Source organism: Prionailurus bengalensis, chromosome A3 (genome assembly GCF_016509475.1).
Source record: "Prionailurus bengalensis isolate Pbe53 chromosome A3, Fcat_Pben_1.1_paternal_pri, whole genome shotgun sequence".
Lineage (NCBI taxonomy): Eukaryota > Metazoa > Chordata > Mammalia > Carnivora > Felidae > Prionailurus > Prionailurus bengalensis.
The window spans coordinates 23,346,336-23,373,618 of record NC_057354.1 but is presented as its reverse complement, the minus strand read 5'-3'; the positions used below and the strand labels follow the sequence as shown (position 1 = coordinate 23,373,618).

The window sequence follows — 27,283 nt, the reverse complement described above, 5'->3', positions numbered from 1 at the left end:
TCTCTGTGGTGTTGAACTTGTTTCCCTATGCCCTGTATTTTTACTTGGCAGGCAGAGGGTGACTGCCCTTACTCCCAAATTCATACTGGGATAAAGAGTCTGATTTGTTCTCAGTTCCAATTCCAAATTCCCAGGTTCAAGGAATGCGTGGAATTGATGGCCCAGCTTGGATGAGTGATTATATTAGTTTCCTATCACTTCTGTTAACTAAAATGTCACACAATTTAGGGGTGCCTGGGCGGCTCCGTCAGTTAAGCGTCCAACTCTTGGTTTTGGGTCACATCATGATCTTGCGGTTTCATGAGTTTGAACCCTGAGTTGGGCTCTATACCAGCAGCACAAAGCCTGCTTGGGATTCTCTCTCTTTCCCTCTCTCTCTGCCCCTCCTCCACTTGGGCTCTCTTTGTCTTTTTCAAAATAAATAAATAAACTTAAAAAAAAACATATCGCACAGTTTAGTGGCTTAATACAGATTATATTATCTTACATTGGCTGGAAGTCTGGCATGGGTCTCCCTGGGCTAAAATCCATGTATCAACAGGGATGCATTCCTTTCTTGAGAGTCTAGGGAAGAATGCATTTCCTGGACTTCCTAACTTCTAGAGACTACTTACATCCCTTGGCTCACGGCCCCCTTCCTCTGTCTTCAAAGCCAGCAGTGTTGCATCTGCTTGACTGTTCTTTCCTCAGATCCATCTAATTCCAAAATACAAGCTCTTTGCATCACTGTACCCTACTGTTATTTGTGCTGTTTTCTGGGCCAAAGTGAAGGACTTGGTATATAACTAGAGCTGGGTTGGTGAATATTTTACATGACCAGCTCTTGGGGAGGGAGGTGCCCCCATTTGTAGTAGTTATCTGTTTCTGCGGCATAAATACTCCCCGCTGTGGCCATTTTTGGGCTACCAACATGATTTGAACAGGCTTGAAAACTTTCCGAAAACATAACCATGGCTCTGGCACACCACTCTTCCATCTCACCTTGTTAGCAATGTCCAGCGTGCTGGTGGCTGTTAAAAACAAATGGTTTCTACAATCTTGTTTGTTTTGTTTCCACAGGGGCTGTACCGGCTCACCAAGGATATCATTGTGATGATCCGAGTGTGTAAAATGTTCCGCCAAGGCCTTGGGGGATTTCGGGAATATCAGATCATTGAGACTCCTCACAGAAAGCACCCTATCTTTTCCTTCTGGGATGTAAGCAGCTGGCCTTGGCAGGATTATGAGGGCTTAAGGGGGGGTCCAATAAATAGCACCCCACTTCCTAGTCCATATTCTGAACCAACAGAAGACAAAGGGAAAAACAGATAGGAGACCCAACTGTCACTTTTGTTAACAATGGGACTTCTATTGGGAAGTGACTTATATCATCAAGTGAGAAGATGACCTAGAACTACATCCCCAAATTAGACAACCTTATGTGCCCAGAGACAGTGCTGGACCAAGGCAGGCCTCCACTGTGGGACCAGGACTTCCTGCCCCACATTCATAACAGAGGAGGACATAGCAGAATGTGGGCTCAGAGGGACAGAGAAGGAATGATCACACCCAGTTTTTCTTTCCAAAATTCACCAAGGAGTTTAAGTCGCTCCTTCTCAATGTGCAAGAAAGGGGCCGGTAGTGTTCTACCAGTGCAACTACCTCCATGTAGAAAGAAACATCCGGAGTGGGGAAGAAGCTATCTCCATATCAGCGGGAATCAAAGGAGCCAGAGAAATCCAGAAGTCTCATTAGAGTCCGGGTTTTCTGAATGCCCACCACTGTTCATCTTCTCTATCTTCTTTCCTGTCCCCCCCAAGGGAACACATGCATGGCCCTGCTCACTCTGGAGACCATGCTGTCTAGATTTTCTAGAAGGTTGCAGTTTATGCCAGTGATATCTCATGTGCCCTTTTTAGCTCAGAAAAGTTGATCACCGTCTGTTAACCTGTTCTAGATTCATTACCATCCAGGACTCCAAAGTTTTTCCCAATCCCTGGATGAACTCTGCCCATTTTCCTTTTGTGCCTAGAGTGACTAGATTCAGCCCTGCTTCCTAACTCCACCCAGTGATTCAGTCCAAGAATTTGTCCCAAATGGTTTCTGAAGGAGAGGGGTATGGGCAGTGCTGATGAGTGAAAGAAATGCAGTCTTAGATTGGTCTTGAAGGGGCCAGCAGGTATGTGGGGCTGAGTTTAAGATGTAGCAGGGAGTTGGGGCCTCTGGGTCTGCAGAAAGAAAGAGAATGCCCTATCTAAAGATACTCAAATTCATATATTATTATTTTTTTAATATTTATTTTTGAGGGCGGGGAGGGGAGGGACAACCCACAAACTGTGAGATCATGACCTGAGCTGCAGTTGGAAGCTCAACCAACTTAGCCACCCAGGTGCCCCTCAAATTCATATATTTTAAAGACATTATTCTGGCCAAACCAACGGAGTCTGCAGCCAGATTCTGCCCTGTGGTTGGGCCATAAGTTGGGAGGGGATGGAGTGGAAGAATTGGAACCTGAGAGACAGGTTTGCTGTCAGGAAGGACATTCTGACTCAGGGTGTCATCATGCAGTGGTAACAGGAGTCTGGTTTACCAGAAGACTTGAGCTGGTGCCTGGGCATTTGGAAGTTGAAGACCCAAATCAGTCTTGTCATTGGGGGAGTGTGAGGCCAAACAACATTGCCTAGGCAGGGTGGCCTTGAGCAGAGCAGAAGCCTCTCAACGGCAGCCTATGGGAGTCATATGTGCAATGGGCAGAGAGCTGGGGGGCCGGAGTGTAGGGTTGGGTAGAGAGACCAGTTTTCATCAGAGCATGTGAATTCATATCTTTCTGAGTACCACTGCTTTCCTTCACTGGCCTTCTTGAGAAGCACCATACAGGTACACAAGCTATATATGGGGCAGTTGGGTGGGGAGGACCTGAGGTATGCCTACCTAGACAGATGGGTGAGGGTCCTGGTTTGGCTCAGATGGTGGTCAGGGCCTTGTTTGTCCCTTTCCTTCTCCCTACCTGCTCCTAACATATCCTTCCCCTTCTCTCTGCCTCTTCCTCTACCTTTCCACAGCTCCCCTGCATCCATTAGGAGATAGAGTTGGGTTGGTTCATGCCTAAGATCTCTTACACCTCCTCCTCCTGGCCATATTCTAGAAGAAGACTGTATACTCACCTCAAGTTCAAAATGGAGCTCAGTAATACCTGCTTTGTCCTGATGATGAAATGGAATAAATAAGGAAGAAGCACATGCTTGGCTCCTTATAGGCACTTGGTGAAGATTGGCTTCATCGGTGCCTCCGTTTTATCCCTTTTTGTCCCTCTCCACTTTCCCATTTGCTTCTTTCCCCCTCTTTCTTTTCTCTTTCCATCCTTCCTCTATTTATCCTCCCCCAGCCCATATTTACAATGACACATTGTCAATTCTGGGCCTAAGTCTGGGTCTGAATTTGGGCCTTTGAGGTAGACATGAGAGGGCCAGCTGGTAAAAGAGTTCCTGTGGCTTCCTGACCACCATGGGGATGGGGACACAGGAGGGTTTAAGTGCAAGATTTTAGGAGCACTCTTGCTGATTCTCTTTCTTCTTCTTCATTCCTTTTTTTCCCCCCAGAAAAGGAAGCAAGGCCGAATCACATTTGATACCATGGACTTTGTTGCAGAGGAGGTGTGTATAACTCTGACCTTGCTGGCTGGGAATTTTCTTTCTGCATGACGGCCTAGAAGTAGCATTGGGCTGAGTATTAGGACAGCTGGGTTTAGTCCAGGTTCTGCCACTAAGCCAGTGTGTCATCCTGAGCTAGCCTCTTAGTTTCCTCATCTATAAACTAGCTGATCTCAGTGATCCCAAGATCCCAGTCCTGACTTTCCAAGGCTGTGAATCCCGCCCCTCCCCTGAACGTGTTGTTGCCTTAGAAGCTGAGCAGAACCAGCAGGGAAGAGCTCCTGTACTTGGACCTGTGGACACACAGCCAAAGGCAAAGCAGAGGCTGTGAGAGCTCCAGGCAGAGGAGAAATAATCAGGGTGGTGGGAAAAGCCCAGGCTTATGTGTGAATTCTGACTCTTTCAAGTTTTCTGAGAGACACTGGGTACAACTGTCTCCCACATGGGTATCAGATGGCCATTCTGGGGAGTGAATAACTCATATCTGGGTGAGGCTTTGGACATGTGACTTGTTCTCTGAATTTCAAGAATTGTTATCTTCCCAGTTTCTTCCCACCAAATCTTGGATATTAAATTAAAAATTTTAATTTAATTTAAATTTTAAAGGGGTCTACCTATTTATAGGAAGGATTTGAAGTTCTTACCAGTGAGACCTGACTTGACCCTGCCCTGGGGTAGCCATGTTGGTTTTTCTCTCAGGGATGGGAGGACAATAGTTTTGTAACTGGTATCAGGACCACCTGGGCCACTCTCTCCCCCTCTCCCTCCTTGGAGCCAGGGTACGGCTTCTGTTGCCTGTTTCTCCTGGGCATGATCTACTTTCTCATGCCCCATGATGTTAAGTCAACAAAATTCTGGGTTTGTTTGTTTTTTTCCAACTTTCCAGACTGGCCAGTGTCTGACACTGGACATTGACGGTTATCCAAGCTTTACTCTTGAGGCAGGAGAAACTCTGAGAGCCACAAAATTCCAAAGATGGAGGCAGTTCTGTGCAGGGCAGTAGAGAGAGAGAAGAGGGCACAAAGGAAAACATCCATTGTATAGGCAGGGCCTCTCAGCTTCCTCGAGGAGTTATCTAACTCTGGCTCTGATTACATAAACCTGCCCTTTGAGTGACTGACTGCTAATGGGCACTTGTTTTCTTTATGGAGTGATGAACTGGTTCTGAAATCAATTGCGGTGATGGTTACATAACTCATAGAACCTTAAAATCATAGACTTGTTTATTATAGCGGTTGTGAGACACTGGAAACAATGGGTACATTTCAAAAACATAGTGAAAAAAATTGGGGGAAAAAGCAAGTTGCAGAAACCATATCTGAAGTCTGACATTTATGTAAATAAAAAATAAAGCAACCCTCTATACTGTAACCCTCTATACTGTGGCTGTATGTATATGCATAAGTATATATTAATACATAAAAAGGGCAAACCCTGGTGATGGAGAGCAGATTTGGATTGGAGGTGGTACGGTAAAAGGAGATTGTAAGCATGTATATTGTTCTGATTTTTAATGGAAAACTAGTGTTATTTTCAAAATTTTTATTTATACATAAGAAAAAGGCCAGAAATGAGTATGCCAGATGTTAATGGCTAAATCTGGGTGGTGGGATTATGAGCAGTCCCTCTTTTTTTTCCTTAATCCTTCCTGTATGCTAGAGGAACACAATGAGGTGTAGCTGGCCTGAAGCAAGGGAGGCTGTGAACCCCTAGAAGCAGGTAGGACCCAAGTCTCACCAGCCCTGTTTGAATTATACTCCCTTTTCCCCAGACTTTTTTTCTTCTCTTCTCTTCTCTTCTCTTCTCTTCTCTTCTCTTCTCTTCTCTTCTCTTTTCTTCTCTTCTCTGTTCTTTTCTTTTTCTTTTTTTTTTTTGAGGTCTAAGTTTTTTTTTTAATTTTTTTTTTAACGTTTATTTATTTTTGGGACAGAGAGAGACAGAGCATGAACGGGGGAGGGGCAGAGAGAGAGGGAGACACAGAATCCGGAAACAGGCTCCAGGCTCTGAGCCATCAGCCCAGAGCCCGACGCGGGGCTCGAACTCCTGGACCTCGAGATCGTGACCTGGCTGAAGTCGGACGCCCAACCGACTGCGCCACCCAGGCGCCCCTTGAGGTCTAAGTTTAGATCTGTGTTTGGTTGTGGGGATACTAGGCGGTGTAACATCCCCACCGATCCTCAAGGAGCTAAGTAGAAATTAAGGTGAGGTAACTTACCTGGCAAGTTAAATAACAGAATCAGTTTTATAGGAATCCAGAGAAAGGGAGTCTCTGAAGACTGGGTGTGGCAAGAGAGATTTCCTAAAAGAATTAGGGCCCCTCGTGGGCCCAAAGAATCAGTTCTGTGCATAGAAAGCAGAGGGATCTGTGTTTTGTCATAAATGAACCCTGTAGAGAAATCTCAGTGGGTTATTGATAGCAAAAGAGGGTTAGGAATGAAGAAGATTGGATTCAGACCTTAAAAATGGCCAACACTTCCATAGTCCTCACTGGGAGCTGGGCCTATTGTAAGCCCTTTACATGTATTAACTCTGCTATTTATACAGTTAGGTTCTGCTGTTCTCAGGTAGGGAAGGCTCAGAGAGAAGTGACTTGTCCCAGGACACACAGCTAGGAAGGAGCAGGCCAAGGTTCAAACCCAGGTACCTGGCACCAGAGCCTATGCATTATTAATCACTGAGAAACACTGCCCTTGTGTGTGAACATGCAAGGCTTCAGATCTATGGTCCAGAACTCATCATGTCCCACTTTCTTTTGGCTTCTGTGACAACTACGTTTATGTAAGTCTTCTTACATTCATTCTTTCCATAAATTTTTATTTTTATTTTGTTGAGTGCCTACTACCTGTGAGGCATTATTCTAGAGTGGGGTAAATAAGATAGATGAAGCCACTATCGTGTTTATATTGGGGCTTGTATTCTAGAACACCTATATCCAATGGAACTTTCTGAGATAATGGAAGCATTCAGTTGTCTGTGTTGTCCTGCATAGTAGCTAGCAGACACATATAGCCCTTGTGGCTAGTGTGACTGAGGAACTTTTTTTTTTTAAGTTTATTTATTTTTTTAAGTTTATTTTTAGAGAGACAGAGACAATGTGAGTGGAGGCGGGGCAGAGAGAGACGGAGATAGAGAATCCCAAGCAGGCTCTGTGCTGCTAGTGCAGAGCTCGACATGGGGCTTGAACCCACTAAACCACAAGACCATGACCTGAGCTGAAACCAAGAGTTGGACGGTTAATAAACTGAGCCATTCAGGTGTCCCCTGAGGAACTTATTTTTTTAATCTAATTTAGTTTAAATTTAAATAGCCACACATGTGGCTAATGGCCACCATATTGGATAGTGAAGTTCTAGAGTGAGTGAGGCAGGGTGTGTGTGTGTGTGTGTGTGTGTGTGTGTGTGTGTGTGTAGGAAGGGGAAATGACAGATAATAAACAAATTAACAAAAAAGAATAAGGTCATTTCACAAAGTATTAATTGCTTTGAAAAAAATGATTCAGAGACTACAGACTGCTGGGAAGGGGGCCTACTATTCTAGGTCAAATGATCCATTAGGGACTCCCTGAGGATGTGGTAACATAGGAGCTGAGAACTGAATAAAAAGGAGGAAGCAGCCATGTGAAAATCCGGGAGAAGGACATTCCAGACAGAGGAAACAACCCAAGCAAGGACCACAGGACAGAAGTGAGCTTGGCACCTGCAGGAGATGGGTAGAAAGCTAGAGACTGGAGAACACAGGAGAGAGGCAGGAGGTGAGTTTGTGAGGAGTAGGGAAGGTAGGGAGTCAGACCATGTGGGGCCCCTCGGCTAGGGTATGGAGTTAAGATTTTATGCTAAGGGCAATGGACAACCAGAAGGGGTGTTAACAACTCAAGTACCACTTTCCCAGCAGGTGGGAGTGGTGGGTGAATGGGTAGATCTGTCCGCCCTCTGGTCCATGAGTCCTGGTTCACCAGGGTTAGTTTCTGTGGGTTCTCTTTATTCCTTAGTCTCCTATAGCATGCTAGGATATAGGCTGAGGCGAGGGAGGTCTCCCCTGACTGCAGTATGCATATGCTAGAGGCCTCTGGAGCCCAGGAGCCCCATATTGACTTGGAGTGGTCACTGAACGGCACAGGCAGTATAGTTGGAGTTGCAGATACGGGCATGGGCATGTAGCAGATCTAGCTTATGATCCTGCCAGAGTGTCTTTATCTGTCAAATGCGAATAGTAATTGTGCCTCATTTCTTGGGCAGGGCAAAGGTGCAGTTAGATGGTGCATGTAAGATGCATACCCTGATGCTGGGCACACAGTAAGCACTCATTACGTGTCAGCCACTATTGTATCGGGGGTGGGAAAGCATAAAAAGCAGGAATGTGGGGAGTTGCCCACTGGCCCCTGGGGCATTCTGCTAGGTCTTGTGTGTCACTCTGGTCCTCTCTTCCCAGGGTCACCTTCCTCCAAGGGCCATTCAGATCATGCAGAAGCTGCCTTCCTGGAGGACAGAGCCTGAGATCCAGGCCCTCTGTAACCTCCTGCAGGTTCTGAACAGCTACCGCAACTACTCAGAGCCCCTGCAGCTGCTCCTGGCCAGAGTCATGCGCTTTGAACGGTTAGTGAGGGGCACACCCCTTGGCACCTGTGCGAGCTGGGCAGGAAGAGCCTTCCTGACAAGGCCATGGCAGGTCTCTTAGCATCTCCATGGCATTTCAGCCGTGTCTGTCAGTTCAGTGCTGTCTGTCAGTTCACCTTAGTGCTCCTTGGTACTCTTGTGGCACAGTTGATCTCCTTCATTTACTGAGAGTCTACCAGAATTAAGGAGCCACTGAATCTGGCAAGGCTTTGATAGGAACCTCAGAAAGGATCTGGTCCAATTCCCTCCTTTTTCAGATGAGGAAACAGGTTCAGGTAGTAAGAATGACTCATGCTCTGTCACCCACGTATTAGGGAGTAGAGCTGAGACTCAAATCCAAGCCCTAAAAGCCACAATGGATCACAGGTGATTGTCTTATGTCCAGATAGGAACCTAGGGTAAGAGTGTGTGAACTTGGATAAGAAAAAAACTTGTATCTGTTTTCATTAATCCCTAACTAAAATGTATCATTTCCTTCAGTCATGGATGTATGTAATGAACCACTACAGTATTACCTATTCCCATGACTTTTTCTTCAAAAGAAATCACCAATATTACACGTTCATGTTACTGCAGTTTTCTCAAAAAATAATTTATATTCCTCACCTCTTTGAAATTACGGTAGTAATTAGATCTGCTGCTAGATCTGGTTATTCAGTGCCTTAATATGGCACTGAATATGTGGAATGGTTGCTATACCATTCCACAATTTGGATTTTAAAAGGTAATTTTTAATTGTAATTCTGCTGTATTTTATTTTATATATTTAAAACATTATTCTGTGAAGGCTTCACCAGATTGTCAAAGGATGCATGGCACAAAAAAGCACCATGTAAATATCTGGTACTAGAAAAGTCTAAGAGGTGTGTGTGTGGAAACATTGTCTTTATCAGGCATTTCAATGGCTTAAGAGGGGAAGCACAGCAGAATATTTGAGGTAAGGCCTGTCTTAAAAATCTAGGATGTGAAGACACTTGAGGTCTTTGCCCTGGTATCTTCCTTCGTGGAGGTCACAGGTCACATAATCACATGTGACTATGACCCACGCAGGATTTGTTTCACAGGTAATAAGCCCAGGAGAGGAGGGAACGCTCCAGCTGGCTTGGCCAAAGCAGATTCAGAGAAGAGGTGTCATTTGAGTAGGTATATTTGACAAGTAGAGGTGTAAGACAAGAACGTTCAGGCAGAAGGAACCATCTGCTTTGTTCTAGCTCAGTGAAGAAGAGCAAGTCACCACTGTCTTAAAGTAAGATTCCATAGCAGGCAGAACATGTCATGCAAAGAAAAGGAATCATGGAGGTGGAGGTAGAAGCTCTGTAATTTAATGCTGCAGCTGCCACTCTGAGGTGCGACCTCAGGCGAGCTGCTTAACCTTTCTGAGCCTCAGTATCCTCATCAGTGCAATGATCAGTGCAATGTTAAGGTCGTCTTTGGCTACTTGATATTTTCTTTTCTTTTCTTATTTTTTTTTTTTTTATTCTCAAGTTAGTTAACATACAGGGTAGTCTTAGCTTCAGGAGTAGAACCCAGTGATTCATCTCTTACATATGACACCCAGTGCTCATCCTGAAAAGTGCCCTCCTTAATGCCCGTCAACCATTTAACCCCCCACAACCAACCTTCATTTTGTTCTCTGTATTTGTCTCTTACGGTTTGCCTCCCTCTCTGTTTTTATCTTATTTTTCCTTCCCTTCCCCTATGTTCATCTGTTAAGTTTCTCAAATTCCACATATGAGTGAAATCAATTGGCAAAGAAGATGTCAAACTTTCACTCTTTGCAGATGACGTGACACCCCACATGGAAACCCGAAAGACTCCATCAAAAAATTGCTAGAGCTGATACATGAATTCATAGGAGGTAAAATCAATGCACAGAAATTGGCTGCATTTCTATATAGCAATAATTGAAGCAACAGAGAGATATATCAAGGAATCAATCCCATTTACAATTGCACCAAAAACTATAAAATACCTAGGAGTAAACCTAACCAATGAGGTAAAAGACCTATACACTGAAAACTATAGAAATCTTAGGAAATAAATTGAAGAAGACACAAAGAAATGGAAAAATATTCCATGCTCATAGATTGGAGGAAGAAATATCGTTAAAATGTCAATACTACCCAAAGCAATCGACACATTCAGTGCAATCCATTTCAAAATAACACCAGCATTCTTCACAGAGCTAGAACAAACAATCCTAAAATTTGTATGGAACCACAAAAGATCCCGAATAGCCAAAGTGATGTTGAAAAAGAAAAACAAAACTTGGGCATCACAGTCCCGGACTTTAGCCTATATTACAAAACTGTAATCATCAAGACAGTATGGTATTGGCACAAAAACAGACACATAGATCAATGGAACAGAATAGAGAACCCAGAAATGGACCCACAAATATATATGGCCAACTAATCTTCAACAAAGCAGGAAAGAGTATCGAATGGAAAAAACACAGTCTCTTTAGCAAATGGTGCTGGGAGAACTGGAACATGCAGAAGAATGAAACTGGACCACTTCTTATACCATACACAAAAATAAATTCAAAATGGATGAAAGACATAGATATAAGACAGGAAACCATCAAAATCCTACAGGAGAAAACAGGCAGCAACCTCTTTGACCTCAGCCACAGCAGCTTCTTACTTGATATGTCTCTGGAGGCAAGGGAAATAAAAAATGAACTATTGGGACCTCATCAAGATAAAAAGCTGCTGCACAGCAGGGGAAACAATCAACAAAACTAAAAGGCAACCAACAGAATGGGAGAAGATATTTGCAAATGGCATGTTAGATAAAGGGTTAGTATCCAAAATCTATAAGAACTTACCAAACTCAACACCCAGAAAACAAATAATCCAGTAAAGAAATGGGGAGAAGACATGAATAGACACTTTTCCAGAGAAGACATCCAGATGGCCAACTGATACATGAAATGATGCTCAACATCACTCATAATCAGGGAAATATGAATCAAAACCAATGAGATACCACCTCACACCTGTCAGAATGGCTAAAATTAACAACTCAGGAAACAACAGATGTTGGCAAGGATGTGGAGGGGGAACCCCACTGCACTGTTGGTGGGAATGCAAACTCGTGCAGCCACTCTGGAAAACAGTGTGGAGGTTCCTCAAAAAATCAAAAATAGAACTACCTTATGACCCAGCAATTGCACTACTGGGAATTTATTCAAAGGATACAAAAATGCTGATTCAAAGGGGCATATGCACCCAATGATTATTTTCAGGACTGGAAATTAGCAGATCAGACAGAATTCTTTCAGTTGCAAGTCACAGAAAACCCAGCCCTAGGGAATGCATCGGTGACTCATGTATCTGAAAAGTGCTGGGATAGCTCTCTAGCTTCCGACTCAGCTGAATCCAGGGGCCTAGTGTCACCAGGACCCAGTGTCTGTCTATCTCTCTCCACCTCACACGGCATTCTCATAAACCACTTTCTCAGCTAGACTCTCCTTTACAGCAGCAAGATGGCTACTGTTACTATGGCCCCAAATTTTCCTCTTTCCAGTCTCAGTCCTTTGGGAAAGAGAATATTTCTTCCTGGTCTTTCAAGTCACAGCCTTGGGGTTTGTTAATTCATTCTTTCTTTTTTTTAAGTTTATTTATTTATTTTGAGGGAGGGAGGGAAGGAATGAGAGAGAGAGACAGAAAAAGGATGAGTGGGGGAGGGGCAGAGAGAAGGAGAGAGAGAATCTCAAACAGGTTCTGCACTATCGCAGAGCCTGATGTAGGGCTTGAACTCGTGAACCATGAGATCATGACCCAAGCCAAGATCAAGAGTTGGACACTTAACCAATTGAGCCACCCAGATGCCCTGATTTGTTCTTTCTGAACCAGATTGGCTACATTTGAATCATCCATGGGTCAGACACTCTGATTGTCTGAGAGTCAAGAAGAAGTTTCCCCCAAAATAAAATCAGGGTACAGTTGGGGGAAAAGGTGACCTGATGCTTGGCTGCAAAAGCAATAGATGTCTGCTTCTGGAGACTTGGGTTCTAGCGCTAACTCAAGTGTGACTCACTGTGTGCCTTCAGCAAGTCTGGGGCTCCTTGAGCCCCACTTCCCTCATCCACATAATGTAGGTTGAGCTAGACAGTTTCTGAGGGTTTTTCTGCTCTGGCTCCAGGAGTCTGTTCTTGGCAGAACACTGCCATGCTCTCTCGTCCCCAAAGTCATTTCCTAGCTGAATGTGCCTGCCTTCTCCCATCTAGTCTTTGTTGTCTGGGCTACCTCCTCTTTAATGTTCCCCGTTACCTTCTAGGTAAAATCCAAAGTTAGCCTAATTTTTGTACTCTCTTATGGTTGGACCCAGCCAAATTTCTCTCCCACTATTCCCCTGACCTCCGTGTTTTCCACTGTCCTTTCTAATGGAGCTTACTGTTATTCCTTTGAACACGCCTTGCTTCCAGCCACCTCTGTGCCTTTGGACATGGTCGTCCCTCTGCCTGGAACACTCTCTCATCTCTCTGTCTACCTGGAAGACTCTAGACACTGTCCTGGAGCCTGCCGTGACTTTCCTAAGCTGGGTTAAATGCCCTTTCTCCATGCTTCTGAATTAGTCTGTGCTTACCTCTCTTAAAGCATTTTTAAACTTTAGTCCCTGTACGTGACCATAATTTTCAGAACAAAATCTGTCCTTTTTCACTGTGCCTGATAGACACAGCTGGTATTTATTTAATTTATTGAATGAATGAAGGAAATGAATGAATCTTGAAAGAAGTGAAATTTGAACTTACGTTTGAAATACAGAAAACTTCCTCCTCTAAGCTTAGGAGAAAACTCCCAGTTTGCTCTGGACCTGGGCACCTCTACCCTAATGGTTTCCAATTGTGTAGTGAGCTCTTAGGGGTTATAACAAGACCCATCTGTCTATCCTTTTCTAGGTATGTTCAGCTGTATTTTACAGACGAGAAACTGAGGCTCAGAGAGAGAATATGAGTGCCCAGTGTCACACAGCTAGTGGCAGAATCAGGACTTGGATCCAGGTCTGACTTGAAAGCCATTGCTCTTCAACATTTAGCTACTCACTCATTACTTTCAGTACTTGTTCATTTATTCATTCAACTGCTGTTCACTGAGCATTTACTGTATGTCTAAGCAGTCTGACAAAGGCTCTGCTCTCAGGAAGCTACGGTCTGATGGAGGCGGGCGACTAGGTGAGCATTAGTGAAGAGGTCAAGGTTGATGGGGCTGGGCCTGGGCTGCTATGAGGTCCCTTCTAGTCCAGTCTGTGCCTTCATGCTCCAAAGCAAAGAGCACAAGCAGGCCAGAGCTCCTCCCAGGGGACCAGGCTCCCTGCTACTACTAGATCTACTGGCTTTGGGCTTTTCTCAGGTTTGGTCGCAGACGTGTGATGGTCAAGAAGGGGCAGAGGGGCAACAGCTTTTATTTCATCTACATGGGCACAGTCGCAGTGACTGAGGATGAGGATGGCAGCAGTGCCTTCCTGGACCCCCATCCAACGTTGTTGCACAAGGGCGACTGTTTTGGGGTGAGTACAGGGAAAGGTCTGTTTTCCTGGGGCAGGGTTGGGGGCTTGACGGGACTCTTGGTAGAACAGCCAGGCCCAGTCCTGCCCTCTCCCCTGTGTGAGTCATGCCCTGTTGTGGGTCCCAGCGCCCTTAACCTGTCACCTGCCCATTGACTAGACCAGGTGATGTCCAAGCCTGGCTCCTTCGTCTGTGATGTTTAAAAAGGAATATGTTTCCTGTATAACAACACAGGGATGCAGTGACCCCTTAGTCAGGCTCCTCCCGCTTCCTGTCTCTGGTCTGGTCAAGCCTGTTGCCTCTTTTTCCACAGGCAGCATATTAAGAGGGAGGGGATGGGCCTCTAGAGGTGGGGAGTGAGCACAGGGCCAGCCAGGAATCTGCAGTCTGGGGAATAGAGATTTCTGGGGGCTGATGGAAGCAGGAAAGCGGTGGGCAAGGCTGTGAGTAGAAAGCCAGAGGCAGCCTCTCAGTTGCCTTTGCCTGTGTTCACCCAACAGGAATTGGGCCTTATGAGTCCTTCAGTAAGGAGGGCCACCGTGGTCTGTATGGAAGAAACAGAGTTCCTGGTTGTCGACAGAGAAGATTTCTTTGCTAATAAGCTGGATCAGGAATTCCAAAAGGATGCTCAGCATCGGTTTGAATTTTTTAGGTACTCCCATCATCAGCCAACATGTTCCCCCTGGGTGTTTATTAGGTGCCTGACTTTGCCCTAGGCCCAGTGGGAAATAGTGGGTGCTTTTCTTTGTGTCTGGAATGCTCTTGAGACAGGAGTCACCTCCCACCCAACTTCTCCATCTAGCAAACTGCTACTATACCTTCAGGTCTCAGCTCAAACATCCCTTCCTTGTGGGATGGTACTAATAGAATAGCTAACATGTACGGAGCACTTGCTCGGCCAGGCAGGGTGCTAAGCCCCTTGTATCAAGGCTTTTTACCTGTGACATTGTTTCTCTTGTTCTCTCTGGTTTATAGCTAAGAAAACCAAGGCTCCGGATGTTCAATTCACAAGTCCCTGGGCTTCACTGCCCCACCTCACTAACCAACCCCATCTACGCTCACCCAAGAATAGAGAGCGTGCCCCACAGTGCTTCTATCACACCCTGTGTTTCTTTAAAGCCCCAGCCAAACTGTAATTCTTTTTTTTTTTTTTTTAGAGAGAGAGAGAGAGAGAGAGAGCGTGCAAGCGAGCACACTTGGGGGGAGGGGCAGAGAGAAGGAGAGAGAGAATCTCAAACAGGTTCTGCACTATCACAGATCCTGATGCAGGGCTTGAACTCATGAACCATGAGATCATGACCCAAGCCAAGATCAAGAGTTGGACGCTTAACTGACTGAGTTACCCGGGGGCCCTGATTTGTTCTTTCTGAACCAGATTGGCTTCATTTGAATCATCCGTGGGTCAGTGACATTCTGATTGTCTGAGAGTCAAGAAGAAGTTTCCCCCAAAATAAAATCAGGGTACAGTTGGGGGAAAAGGTGACCTGATGCTTGGCTGCAAAAGCAATAGATGTCTGCTTCTGGAGACTTGGGTTCTAGCGCTAACTCAAGTGTGACTCACTGTGTGCTTTCAGCAAGCCTGAGGTTCCTTGGGGTTCCTTCATGCTTAGCGCAGAGCCCAACATGGAGCGTCATCTCACAACCGATAGTGAGACCATGACCTGAGCCCAAATCAAGAGTCAGATGCTTAACCGACTGAGCAACCCAGGAGCCCTCAAACTGTATTTCTTTATAATCTTTTAAAAATGTTTATTATTTTTGAGAGAGAGAGAGAGAGAGGGAGACACAGAATCCAAAGTAGACTCCAGGCTTTGAGCTGTCCGCATGGAGCCCGATGTGAGGCTCAAACTCATGAACCGTGCGATCATGACCTGAGCTGAAGTTAGACGCTTAACCGACTGAGCCACCCAGGCACCCTCAAACTGTACTCCTTGATCATATAGTACCACCTGTACAGTTTATATACCCCTCAGGAAGCACTATGGCAGTGAGGGCAGATTGGCACCTTTACCATGGTAACCCTCATGTTGTCATTGTGCCAAGCACAGGCAGGTGCTCACTTAATCATTTCTAGTTACTTGTCTTTAGGAGAAGACTGAAAATCAAATGAAGTATCTGCACTGGCCCTGAAAATACAGTCTGTAGGGTTGTGCGCCTCTAGAGCAGTGTGGTGAGCAGAGGGCTGCCCCGTGGGGTGGAGTGGAGTGGGAGAGCAGGGGCTGTAAGAGGGGCTGGGGCCTGCGGAGGGAGGACTTGGTCCTGCAGAGAGGAACATTTCCTGTCTTCACACAGTTGAAGAATAGGGCTGAGTTGCAATCTCAGCTCTTGGGCTTATTAACCATGTAACCCAAGATGGGTCACCTCCCTTCTCTGAGTTTAGTCTCCTGCTCTGTAAAGTGAGGATAATGATTCATCTCTCCCACATCATCGTAAGGATTGAATGAGATGATTATGGGAAGTGTGTGGCCCCATAGGTGTTCCCTCTGTGGCGACCCTGCTTTCCTTCCTGTGTCTCCAGACCCTTCCTCTTTGGACATGGCACTGTCCCTGTTCCCCCTTGGTGTTGTGGATGGAACTCAGTGCCCTTGATGAGGCCTGAGTCATCCAAGTTCTGGCCTCATAATTTGTTGGAGCTGAGAAAATATGAGATGATTGTTAGCAGCCCCTGTGGGGCTGTGTGTGAGGGAAGGCAAGCCCCTGACTGGTGGTGTAGGAGCTCAGGGAAAGGCGGGGCACTGTGGAGTGGGCCTTCAGTCATAGAAAAAAAAAAAAAAGAGGGGAGTACAGACGTTTCCCATTCACTGGCCACAGCCTGGAATATTTGAAGCTAATAGGCTGGAGGAAGCTGGAGTGAGCTGCCCAAACCAAAGGTAAGGTCAGGACTGCTGGGCTGGGGGCAGAATAGTAGGTGAGCTGGAGTGAGGAACTCTCAGTTGCTTGGAATGAGACTAGCCTAGTGAGTACAAGGTTAGGCGATGGAGCCTGGAAGAAGCCCCTGGAGGGAAGAGTGGAAGGAAGAGAAGCAGAGCAGAGGAGAGAACCCCAGGGCGCTGCCACAGGCCAGGGGAGGCAACAGGAGGGCAAGTAAAATCCTCCACCTCGGGCACTTGCAAGAGAGCAAGACAACTTGTTCCCTTTCTGGAAACTGCTGAGAGCAGGGCACATTCTGTGATGAGGGCCAATGAATTCTAACAGGATTTTCCCCTCAGGAAGATGGATCTGTTTGAGTCGTGGTCTGATGAAAAGCTCTGGAAGCTCGTAACCCTGGGGAAGGTGGAGAAGTTCTCGTATGGCCAGCTGGTCTTAAAAGACTTCATAGAATCACCCTCCATCATGTTTGTCTGCAAGGTGAGAGGTCTAGGATGGGGGAGGGGTAGAATCTGGGAAGGCATGCCTAGTATAATGTCCTGTGGCCACACAGGCAGGGTCTGACCCCTGTTCTGCAACACCTCCTTCTCTGAGCTTCTGTGTGTTAGCTGCAAAAGGCATACCACACCATTTGGCCTCCCTCCTTCCGAGGGTTGCTGTGAACTTTGGGACACACAGCTGTTATATTAGAAAGAGGGCCACAGGGGTACCTGCTCCTTAAGTTCATATACATGCTTATTTATATACAGATACATACTTAAATTATGCATTTTGGCCCTTGAATCTTAGTGACGCCAGGCGAGTTTTAAAAATTATAATTTTTACTGATTTGAAGGGGCACATGTACCCCAATGTTTATAGCAGTGCTATCAACAATAGCTAAATTATAGAAAGAGCCCAGCTGTCCATCCACTGATGAATGGATAAAGAAGATGTGGTATATATACACAATGGAATACTACTCAGCAATGAAAAAGAATGAAATCTTGCCATTTGCAACAATGTGAATGAAATTGGAGGGTATTATGCTAAGCGAAATTAGTCAGAGAAAGACAAATACACGATTTCACTAATGTGGATTTTGAGAAATTAACAGATGAACATAGGGGAAGGGAAGGAAAAATAAGATAAAAACAGAGAGGGAGGTAAACCATAAGAGACTCTTAAATACAGACAACAAACTAAGGATTGCTGGGGATGAGGGGGTGGGTTAAATGGGTGACAGGCATTAAGCAGGGCACTCTTTGGGATGACCACTAGGTGTCATATGTAAGAGATGAATTACTGGGTTCTACTCCTGAAGCCAAGACTACACTGTATGTTGACTAACTTGAGAATAAAAAAATAAATACATAAAATCATAATTTTTAAATTATAGAAGTGATATGACCACAGCATAAAACAGAGTTCTGGAAAGAGGGAAGAAATCACGCATGAGCTCATCACCTCAGAGTAGATTTTCAGAAGCAGAATTGCATGGTATCATCATTTTTATGAATCTTGGAACAAGTTACTCTCCAAAAATCTCCACTTTATCTAACTTCCACCTGTGCACACCTTTGCCAGTGCCACACACCTCTGCAAAACTTGCCAGACATTCTTTCAAAAGTCTTTTTTTTTTTTTTTTAAAGTATGCCCAGCGTGGAGCCCAGTGTGGAACTTGAACTCACAACTCTGAGATCAAGACCTGGGCCTAGATCAAGAGTTGGACACTTAAATGACCGAGCCACCCAGGTGCCCCTCAACAATTTTCTTTTACATTTTTTTTAACGTTTTATTTATTTTTGAGAGAGACAGAGACAGAGTGTGAGCGGGGGAGGGGCAGAGAGAGAGGGAGTCAGAATCTGAAGCAGGTTCCAGGCTCCAAGCTGTCGGCACAGAGCCCGATGCAGGGCTCAAACTCACGAACCGAACCATGAGATCATGACCTGAGCCAAAGTTGGACGCTTAACTGACAGAGCCACCTACGCGCCCCGTCAATTTTATAATGCCACCTTATTGAGGATTTAATTTACATTTTTCCTGATTCCTAGTGAGATTACTCATGTTTGTTTACTGTCTGAATTTTGTCTTTTGTGAATTGCTTTTTGTCTTGTGTCAACTTCTGTGTTGGTTGATAATAAAAAGAAAATCTAACATTTATTGAGTGCATACTATGTCCCAGGTTGTGCGCTTCAAATGCTTTATTTCATTTTGGCCTCACAGCAGCCCAATGGAGGTTGGTAGTGTTGCTATTCCCATCGTACAGAGGTGGAAACTGAGGCATAGGAAGGTGAAGTGGCTCCTCCAAGATCACATAGTCGATGAGGGGCAGAAGCCAGGTTCAATACAGATCTGTCTGACTATCCAAAGCTCTTCTCAGGAGCTGGGATTTGCAATTTGAGTCGATCTTTCTATCAGCTGTTGACTCTGCTCAACCCCTCAGTAGTTTTCATGATCACCATGAGAACTACCATTTTTTTGAGGCCCTCTGCTCCTGTGCCACGGGTTCTACTAGTATTGTTAATTTTTGTTTGTTTATTTTGGAACAGGTAATACATGCACATGGTTTGAAATTCAAAAGGTTTAAAAGAGTAATGTTTCCCTCTCACCTCTTTCCCCCTGCCACCCAGTATTCCTCCCCAGAGACAGTCATTGTCACTGCTTTCTCATGTGTCTGTCCTGCATCTATTCTTTGTGTATACAGGCAAATGCATGTGTATATTTTTTCCTTGTTTTCATAAATGACGTCGTATTATGCAGGCTGTTCTTCACTTTGCTGTTTCAAGAGTGTTTCTGTAGATTGTTCCATATCAGTACATAAAGAACCCACTTGTTCTTTTTTACCACTTGTGCAGGGTTTCACTGTATGCTTGTACTTGAATTTATCTAACCAGTTCCTTATTGATGGATATTTAGGTTGCCCCAATCTTTTGCTATTTCAAACAGTGTTTTGATGAATAACTGTGTACATAGTACCATTTCACTATAGCTCTATCAGGAAGATATTTATTATAATAACAATTATTATTATTAATTTGGGAGAGAGTCCACAGGTAGGGGAGAGGGGCAGAGAGAGAGAGAGAGAGAGAGGGAGGGATGTTAAGCGGGTCCATGCTCAGTGTGGAGCCCAATGCAGGGCTTGATTCCACGACCCTGGGATCATGGCCTGAGCCAAAATCAAGAGTTGGATGCTCAATCGACTAAGCCACCCAGGCGCTCCTGAGGAAGATATTATTATTCCAAGTTTACAAATGAGGCAGTTGAAGTTAAGATACCTTAAGAAAGGCCATCCAAACTTTTAGTATCTCCCATATATCTGTTGCTCATATTAAGCTAGCAGACATTTGTTGAGTTTGTGCGAAGGTTGATTCATGCTCTGGAGGGATATGAAGATGGAAAAGACTGTTTCTCTCTGTTTATATGTCTCTTCCATTAGGTTCTGAGCAGAGACAAAATTGTCTCTGCCAACTACCAAGTGATTAGCACAAACTTTTTGAGTTCTCGGGACTCAAGAGGGGAAATCTCTCTTAAGGCTGGAGGTTGTAAGGAAGGCTTCCTGAAGGAGGTGAGGCAGGAGTTGAGCCTTGAAGTATTGGACAATTAAACCAAAGAAGGGGGCAAGACTGGTTGTGTGCTGGAGCTGGCTCTTACTGGGCTGTGAGAGCTGATTAAGTTTCAGGAATTTTCCAAGGTAATAAATACAATAGTTATTAAAAATGAAATTACATAGGGGTGCCTGGGTGGTTTAGTCAGTTCAACATCTGACTCTTGGTTTCGGCTGAGGTCATGATCTTACGGTTTGTGAGAGTGAGCCCCACGGTGGGCTCTGCACAGACAGTGTGGAGCCTACATGGGATTCTCTCCTTCCCTATCTCTACCCTCCTCTACTCACACACACACTCTCTCTCTCAGAATAAATAAATAAACTTAAAAAAATTAAACTATTCATCATAGATTCATCAGAGAAGTTACATTGTTGATGAAAAAGCAACATTCTGGTATGCGTAGCACTAAAACTAAAGAAGGTTTCCATTTAATGAACATAATTTATACAAAGGTGAGAAGTAGTTTGCCAGTAGATTACAAACTATTCTTAATAATATTAAATATATCGGGGGGCTGGTTCAGTTGGTTAAGCATCTGACTTCTGCTCAGGTCATGATCTTGTGGTTTGTGCATTCCAGCCCTGCATCAGACTCTGTGCTGACAGCTCAGAGCCTGGAGCCTGCTTCGGATTCTGTGTCTCCCTCTCTCTCTGTGCCCCTCCCCCACTTGCACTCTGTCTCTCTCTGTCTCTCAAAAATAGACACTAAAAAAGACTTTTTAAAAATGTATTGGGAGAAGTATGGATTGGATGCAACTTAATTTGTCAAATCACAGTTGACTTGTGACTATAGATTGGCCATGGTTACAAGAATTCAGCCAGAGCCCACAACAGTCTTCTGTGAGAATCCATTGGCTATATGCAACCTCTTTAAAAAATTTTTATTTTAAGCAGGCTCCACACCCAATGTGGGGCTCGAACTCAGGACCCTGAGATCTAGAGCCTCATGCTCTACCAACTGAGCCAGTCAGGCACCCTTATATATAGGAACTTTCAATAAGAGTACAGTATATTTTATTATTTCTAAATTGTGTGTAACACACCCTTTATAAGAGTAAGGTTTATAGACATGCATACATTTTCCCAGAGAGCTGATTATTAAACTTATCACTAGGGGTGTGTTTGTGTTGTTAATTCTGGGTTCAGTCCTAGAGTAGGGAGTCAAGACTAGCTTAACATAAGCAGAAGGGGAGTTACTGCCGGATGTTGAATGGCTAACAGATTTACTGGTGAGGGGGAGGCCTGAAAGAACAGAACTTCAACTGAACATGACCCCCACGTGACCCCAAGTCAGAGTCCAGAACTGGACAGTCACAGGTGCTGCTGCTCCTGCCACATTCAGGAAGCCACGTCCGTAGCCACTGCCTCCACAAACACAGTAGATATCCTGCAGTCCAAAACCAAGCCTTGCCCAAGTGCATCTGGGCAGTGGAACCCAAATCACTTCTTAGGTGCGAGGGGGCTTCGGAGATGTTTGGGAGTGTTTGGCTTGCAGCCTCTACACTATAAGGGATTGGACGCACAGGATCTGACCCAAAGGATGGTCATGTGAGGAGAGCAGGGAGAACCTAGAAGAGAGAATGGTAGTGCCAAACCCTGAAGGCCAGCCTGAGTATTTTGCAATTCCTTCTCCTCCCTGACATCTGCAAGACTTGCTCTAATCAAATGATTACATCTTGACCGGCAGAAAGTTCTTAGTCTGTGTTAGCCTCCATTTCTTTGTCCATAAGACAGAATGAACTACTTACCTCATAAAGTTCTTAGTCTGTGTTAGCCTCCATTTCTTTGTCCATAAGACAGAATGAACTACTTACCTCATAAAGTCTGTTATAAGGATGAGAGTCTAGCCCAGATTTACTCGGTTCACATTCATCCTCGAGTTCAGTGGTTCTAAGTATTGTCACTCTATCAGCAGCATCTGTATCACCTGGGAAGCTACTAACAATGCAGATTCTCAGGACTACCCAAGAGCTGTTCAATCCAAAACTCAGAGGTGGTGGCTCAGTAATCTGTCTTGACAAGCCTTCCAGGTGATTCTGATGCACATTAAACGTGGAGAACTCTGACTTAAGGAAAGAGTTTTTCCAGATTTGAGTAAGCATGAAGAACATTTAGGGGACTTCCTAAAAAGGCAAATTTCTGCCAGACCCCAGAGATTCTTATTCATTAACGTGGCCATCTGCATTTGAATAAGTGTAGAGGGTGAATCTAATGCAGGCGCTCTTGAACTTCATTCTGAGAAAAATAATGCAGATGTTACAAAGTGACAGCAAGGAGGGAGCATCCTGGCTGGTAGGTGAGTTTGATCTGTCCTTTACAGTGTTTTATTGAAAGTTGATTTAATCGTTATTGTGAAGAGTGTAAATAAAATTTCGGATTTCTGGCTTCTTTTGAATATTCAGAAGATCAGGCAACACCAGGCTGTATTGTGATGTGGCCCCCTCTGGCTGGAGTTGAAAAGCACCTGACCTTTCTAAAGGGACTGCTCTTTTGTCCCATTTTCATTTCCTGCCAGGCCAGCTGCTAGAACATTCATTCATCTGAGACTGGGAGGTCCCGACCCCTGTAGTTCACAAATATGGCCACTGGAGGGTGATAGCAGGGAGGGGCCTGGGTGTCCTGGACCTGGGAAAGTTAGGGAAGGTGATTTCCTATTGGCTTAGAAAACATAGTTAATGCCCATAACCAATTCATTTGGAACAATTTATCATTTGGGGACACATGGTGAAATTGTTTTCTACACAGGTAGAGATGGGGTTAAACACCCACGAGAGCCTGAGAAGAAAATGTTCACCTGTGTTTCTCTGGCACCTGCAGTCCTTGTTGATAAATGTTGAGTAAATGTTCACTAAGCCTCCAAGACCAACACCTGGCATATCATAAGGGCTTAATAAATGTCTATCCCTTCTCTTTCCTCTTCAACAGTAGTTGGGCTTGAACCTTAAGTATAATGTGTCTCTTACAGTTCCTACTAAAAAAAGGTAATGTTTTATAAAGATATGAAATAAAAAAGAAAATGACATATCTTTCCTACCAGATTAGAAAAAATAAAAAAGATTGTGAAAGCCCAGCTTTCAATGTAATACAAAGATACAACAGGCTCTGTTATACACTGTTGGAGAGAGTGTAAACTAACATTTCTGCAAGGCAGTTTGGCAATGTGTGTCAACATTTAAAACATACATGCTTGTAGGAAACAATCCCAAGGGATAATAAAACATGCGCATTATATTAGGATGAACAAGGTTATGTTGCAATTCTAAGCAATCCTCAAATCTCAGTGGATTAACTAACAAAGACGCATTCCTTCATCCCCACTACTTGATTAGCAGGAGGCCTTGCTTTCTATGGTCACTCAGGGACCCAGGCCACTGGAGACTATCTTCACCTATGCTTCCATGGTCCATAGGACAGGGGAAGGTAATGTTGAGAATCAAGCATGGGCTGTTAACGTTTCCATTCACATTGTCAGAGTCACTTTGCTTAGGAAAGTGGCCAATGCAAGTAAGAAGGCCATATCTGATTAAAAGTAAAAAAACAATCCTGACTTATGCTTAGGGGGAGAACTTGAGATTTGTGAACTAAATGACCACTCTAGGCATTAAGATGTGTGTACAAGATTATCAGTTAAAGTTGCTGTCACAGAAACCCAACTGCAGTGGCTTAGTGAATAGTAATTTCCTTTTGTCTTGCAGTAGAGAGGCTAGAATTAAGCAATCCAGGGCTAGAACAGCTGTTTGGGGAAATCTTCAAGACCCCAGTTCCCTTCTAGCATCTCCCCTCATCGTCCACAGCATATAGCTTTCATCCTAATGGTCACGATGTGACTATTTCACCTCCAGCCATCACATATGAGTTTTTTTTTTTTAATTTTTTTTTCAACGTTTATTTATTTTTGGGACAGAGAGACAGAGCTTGAACGGGGGAGGGGCAGAGAGAGAGGGAGACACAGAATCGGAAACAGGCTCCAGGCTCTGAGCCATCAGCCCAGAGCCCGACGCGGGGCTTGAACTCCCGGACCGCGAGATCGTGACCTGGCTGAAGTCGGACGCTTAACCGACTGCGCCACCCAGGCGCCCCCATCACATATGAGTTTTATGCAGAGGTAAGGGGGGAGGACAACCACAGGTTTCCAGGGAGTTTTATCCATCAGCCTTCCACTTATATGTCAGTAGCCAGAACGGGGTCACTGCTACCCCCAGTGCAGGAGAGTTTGGAAAGGCGGTGAGTTTTGTAAACTGGAGATTTTACTGTCCTGAACAAGATCAGAATTATATATATAATACTGACAGAAAGAACTGAATATTAATCTTCAAAAATATTTCCTTGAGGTGTAACATGTGTGCGATAAAGAAATCTAAACTTTACAGCTTAGTGAATTGTTATATATGTATATATCTGTGTAAGCATCACCCAAATCAAGATAGAGATCATTTCTAGTACCCTAGAAAGCTCCCTTGTACACTTTCCCAGGCAAACTCCCACCCCCCCCAACCAAAGATAACCACAAAGTCAGAAGATTACTTTTGACTGTTCTTTTTAAAAAATTTTTTTAACATTTATTTATTTTTGAGAGACAGAGACAGAGCATGAGCAGGGGAGGGGCAGAGAGAGAGAGGCACAGAATCTAAAGCAGGCTCCAGGCTCTGAGCTGTCAGCACAGAGCCCAACGCGGGGCTCAAACCCACAAACTGCAAGATCATGACCTGAGCCGAAGTCGGACACTTAATTGAGCCACCCAGGCGCCCTTTTACCTATTCTTGAACTTCATATAAATGAAATAATACAGAATGTGTTCTTTGTGTCTGACTTCTTTTGCTCAACTATTTCCTATTTTAAATTGTATGTAAGTTATGGCATACATAGAATAATATTCAATCACTAAAAATAATAATGTTACCATATTACTTGGCATGAAATGATGTCCTTGATATATTATTGAGTTCTTTAAAAAGGTTACAATGATCTCTTTACATAAAGAGACTCATTTATGAAAAAAAATATTAATGTATTATGTTTACAGAGAAAAGTTTGAAACAATATTCACCAAAATGCTACTTGTTATTTTTGGGTGTTAGGATGAAAATAGTTTTGATTTTCTTTATGCTCTTCTGTTTGGTTTGAATATTTTTAAAACTTTTAATTTTGGAATGGTTTTAAATTTATAGAAAATTTGCAGGAACAGTGCAAAGAATTCCTGTATAAACTTCATCCAGATTCACCAATTGCTAACATTTTGCCACATTTGCTTCCCTCTCTCTCTCTCTCTGCCTGAATCATTTGAGAGTTAAATATCATGTTATACTCACTTACCCCTATATACTTAAGGGATTATTTTCTTTAAAAATTTTTTTAATGTTTATTGATTTTTGAGAGAGAGTGACAGAGCATGAGTGGGAGACGGTCAGAGAGAGGGGGACACAGAATCTGAAACAGGCTCCAGGCTCTGAGCTGTCAGCACAGAGCCTGACATGGGGCTCGAAATCACAAACTATGAGATCATGATCTGAGCCGAAGTCGGACACTCAACCGACTAAACCACCCCTTAAGTGATTATTTTCACCAATTGTCCCAATCATATTCTCTATGGTGATTTTTCTCCCAATGCCAACATTTATTTAGTTCTTATGCCTATTTAGCTATTTGAACTTGTGATGAGTACATAACATTTTCATTAAAAAAAAGAAGGAAAGAAAAAAAGAAAAAGGAACCCGAAACCACTTGCATTAAGCCAAGTAAACTGGGGTAAGATGCAATAGAGAGAGCTTATCTTCAAAGCCTGGCCTGCCTGGAGCCTCAGGAGTTAGCCCCATTGTTTGTGTCCCTTGATGTTTCCAGGGCAGCTGTGAAGTCCTGCGTCTGATAGACCTTGGGACCTCGCCTTTCTACTACAAGTGGATCTGGCAGCATCTGGAGCTGATAGACGACACATCTCTGAAGACCCACCTCAATGGTAACTGGCAGCTGCGCACAGCAGGGGGCGCCTGGGCCCTTCTGCTTCCAGTTCTCAGCCCATAGAATCTTAGACCTCTAGAGCTAGAAAGGCCCTGCAGGATGTCTGGTTTGATCCCCTCTTCTCCCAGCTGTGCAAATGTGGCCCACATGGCCCTGCCAGGAGAGGCTCCTGCCCTCCTTCCAGCTCCCCCTTTTTAGGCTTTCCCTTTGAGGGAGAGGGGTGGAAAGGAGCCTGGAGCTTGACTGAGCTGGGTTTGAATCTCACTGATTAGCTGAGTGACTCTGATGAGTACTTAAAGGGTCTAGGCCTGGTTTCTTCATATCTGTCATGGTAGTGTCATGGTTAGGAGCATAGACCCGGGAGCCAAACTGCTTGTGTTTGAATCCAGGGTCCTCCTCTTATGGGCTGTGTGATACTGGGCAAGTGACTGTGTCCCTGTGGATCAGTTCCCTCAGACTCCATAAAACAAGTTCATAGGCTTGTTATGAAATTAAGCAAATGGATATATAAAGCTCTTAGAACACTGCCTGCATTAGTGTATAGTAGATGTTTGTTATCTTTATCACAGGGGTTACTAGGGAAGCTGAATCAGATTGTGTATGGACAGGGCCTGTTAGTGCTCAGGAAATGTCATTTCTCTTCTCATGTCAGTTTTTTTCCCTCTCTTTTCCACTGCCAATCCACCAGAGAAAAAGCTGCATCCCATAACATTTTTTATCCAAAATTTATTTTTTGTGGCAAAATACACATAGCATAAAATTTTCTGAACCATTTTTAAACATACAATTCAATGGTATTAAATATCTTCATAATATTGTACAGCCACCACCACCATCCATTTCTTTAACTTTTTTCATTTTGTAAAACTGAAACTATACCTATTAAACAATAACTGATCATTTCCTCCTCCCCCTAGCCTCTGGCAACCACCATTCTACTGTCTACCTTTATGCTTTTGACTACTCTAAGTGCCTCATATAAGTGGAAGCATACAGTTTTTGTCTTTTTGTGATTAGCTTATTTCACTTAGCATAATGCCCTCAAGCTTCATCTATATTGTAGTGTGTCAGAATTTCCTTCCTTTTTAAGCCTGAATAATATTCCATTGTGTATATATAT

At 44.1% G+C, this 27,283-nt stretch overlaps 1 protein-coding gene across 3 annotated transcripts in view; it reads left to right on the top strand.

The window, feature by feature from the left end:
- The window catches only part of CNBD2 (cyclic nucleotide binding domain containing 2), a 65,573-nt gene that overhangs the window by 17,709 nt on the left and 20,581 nt on the right, over positions 1-27,283 (top strand). For all 3 annotated transcript variants that reach the window (XM_043602504.1, XM_043602503.1, XM_043602505.1), the window contains 7 exons: positions 1,060-1,197; positions 3,579-3,632; positions 8,058-8,221; positions 13,600-13,756; positions 14,255-14,406; positions 16,964-17,102; positions 26,047-26,161. In XM_043602504.1, the coding sequence (XP_043458439.1) occupies positions 1,060-1,197; positions 3,579-3,632; positions 8,058-8,221; positions 13,600-13,756; positions 14,255-14,406; positions 16,964-17,102; positions 26,047-26,161 (919 nt within the window). The remainder of the gene's footprint in view (positions 1-1,059; positions 1,198-3,578; positions 3,633-8,057; positions 8,222-13,599; positions 13,757-14,254; positions 14,407-16,963; positions 17,103-26,046; positions 26,162-27,283) is intronic.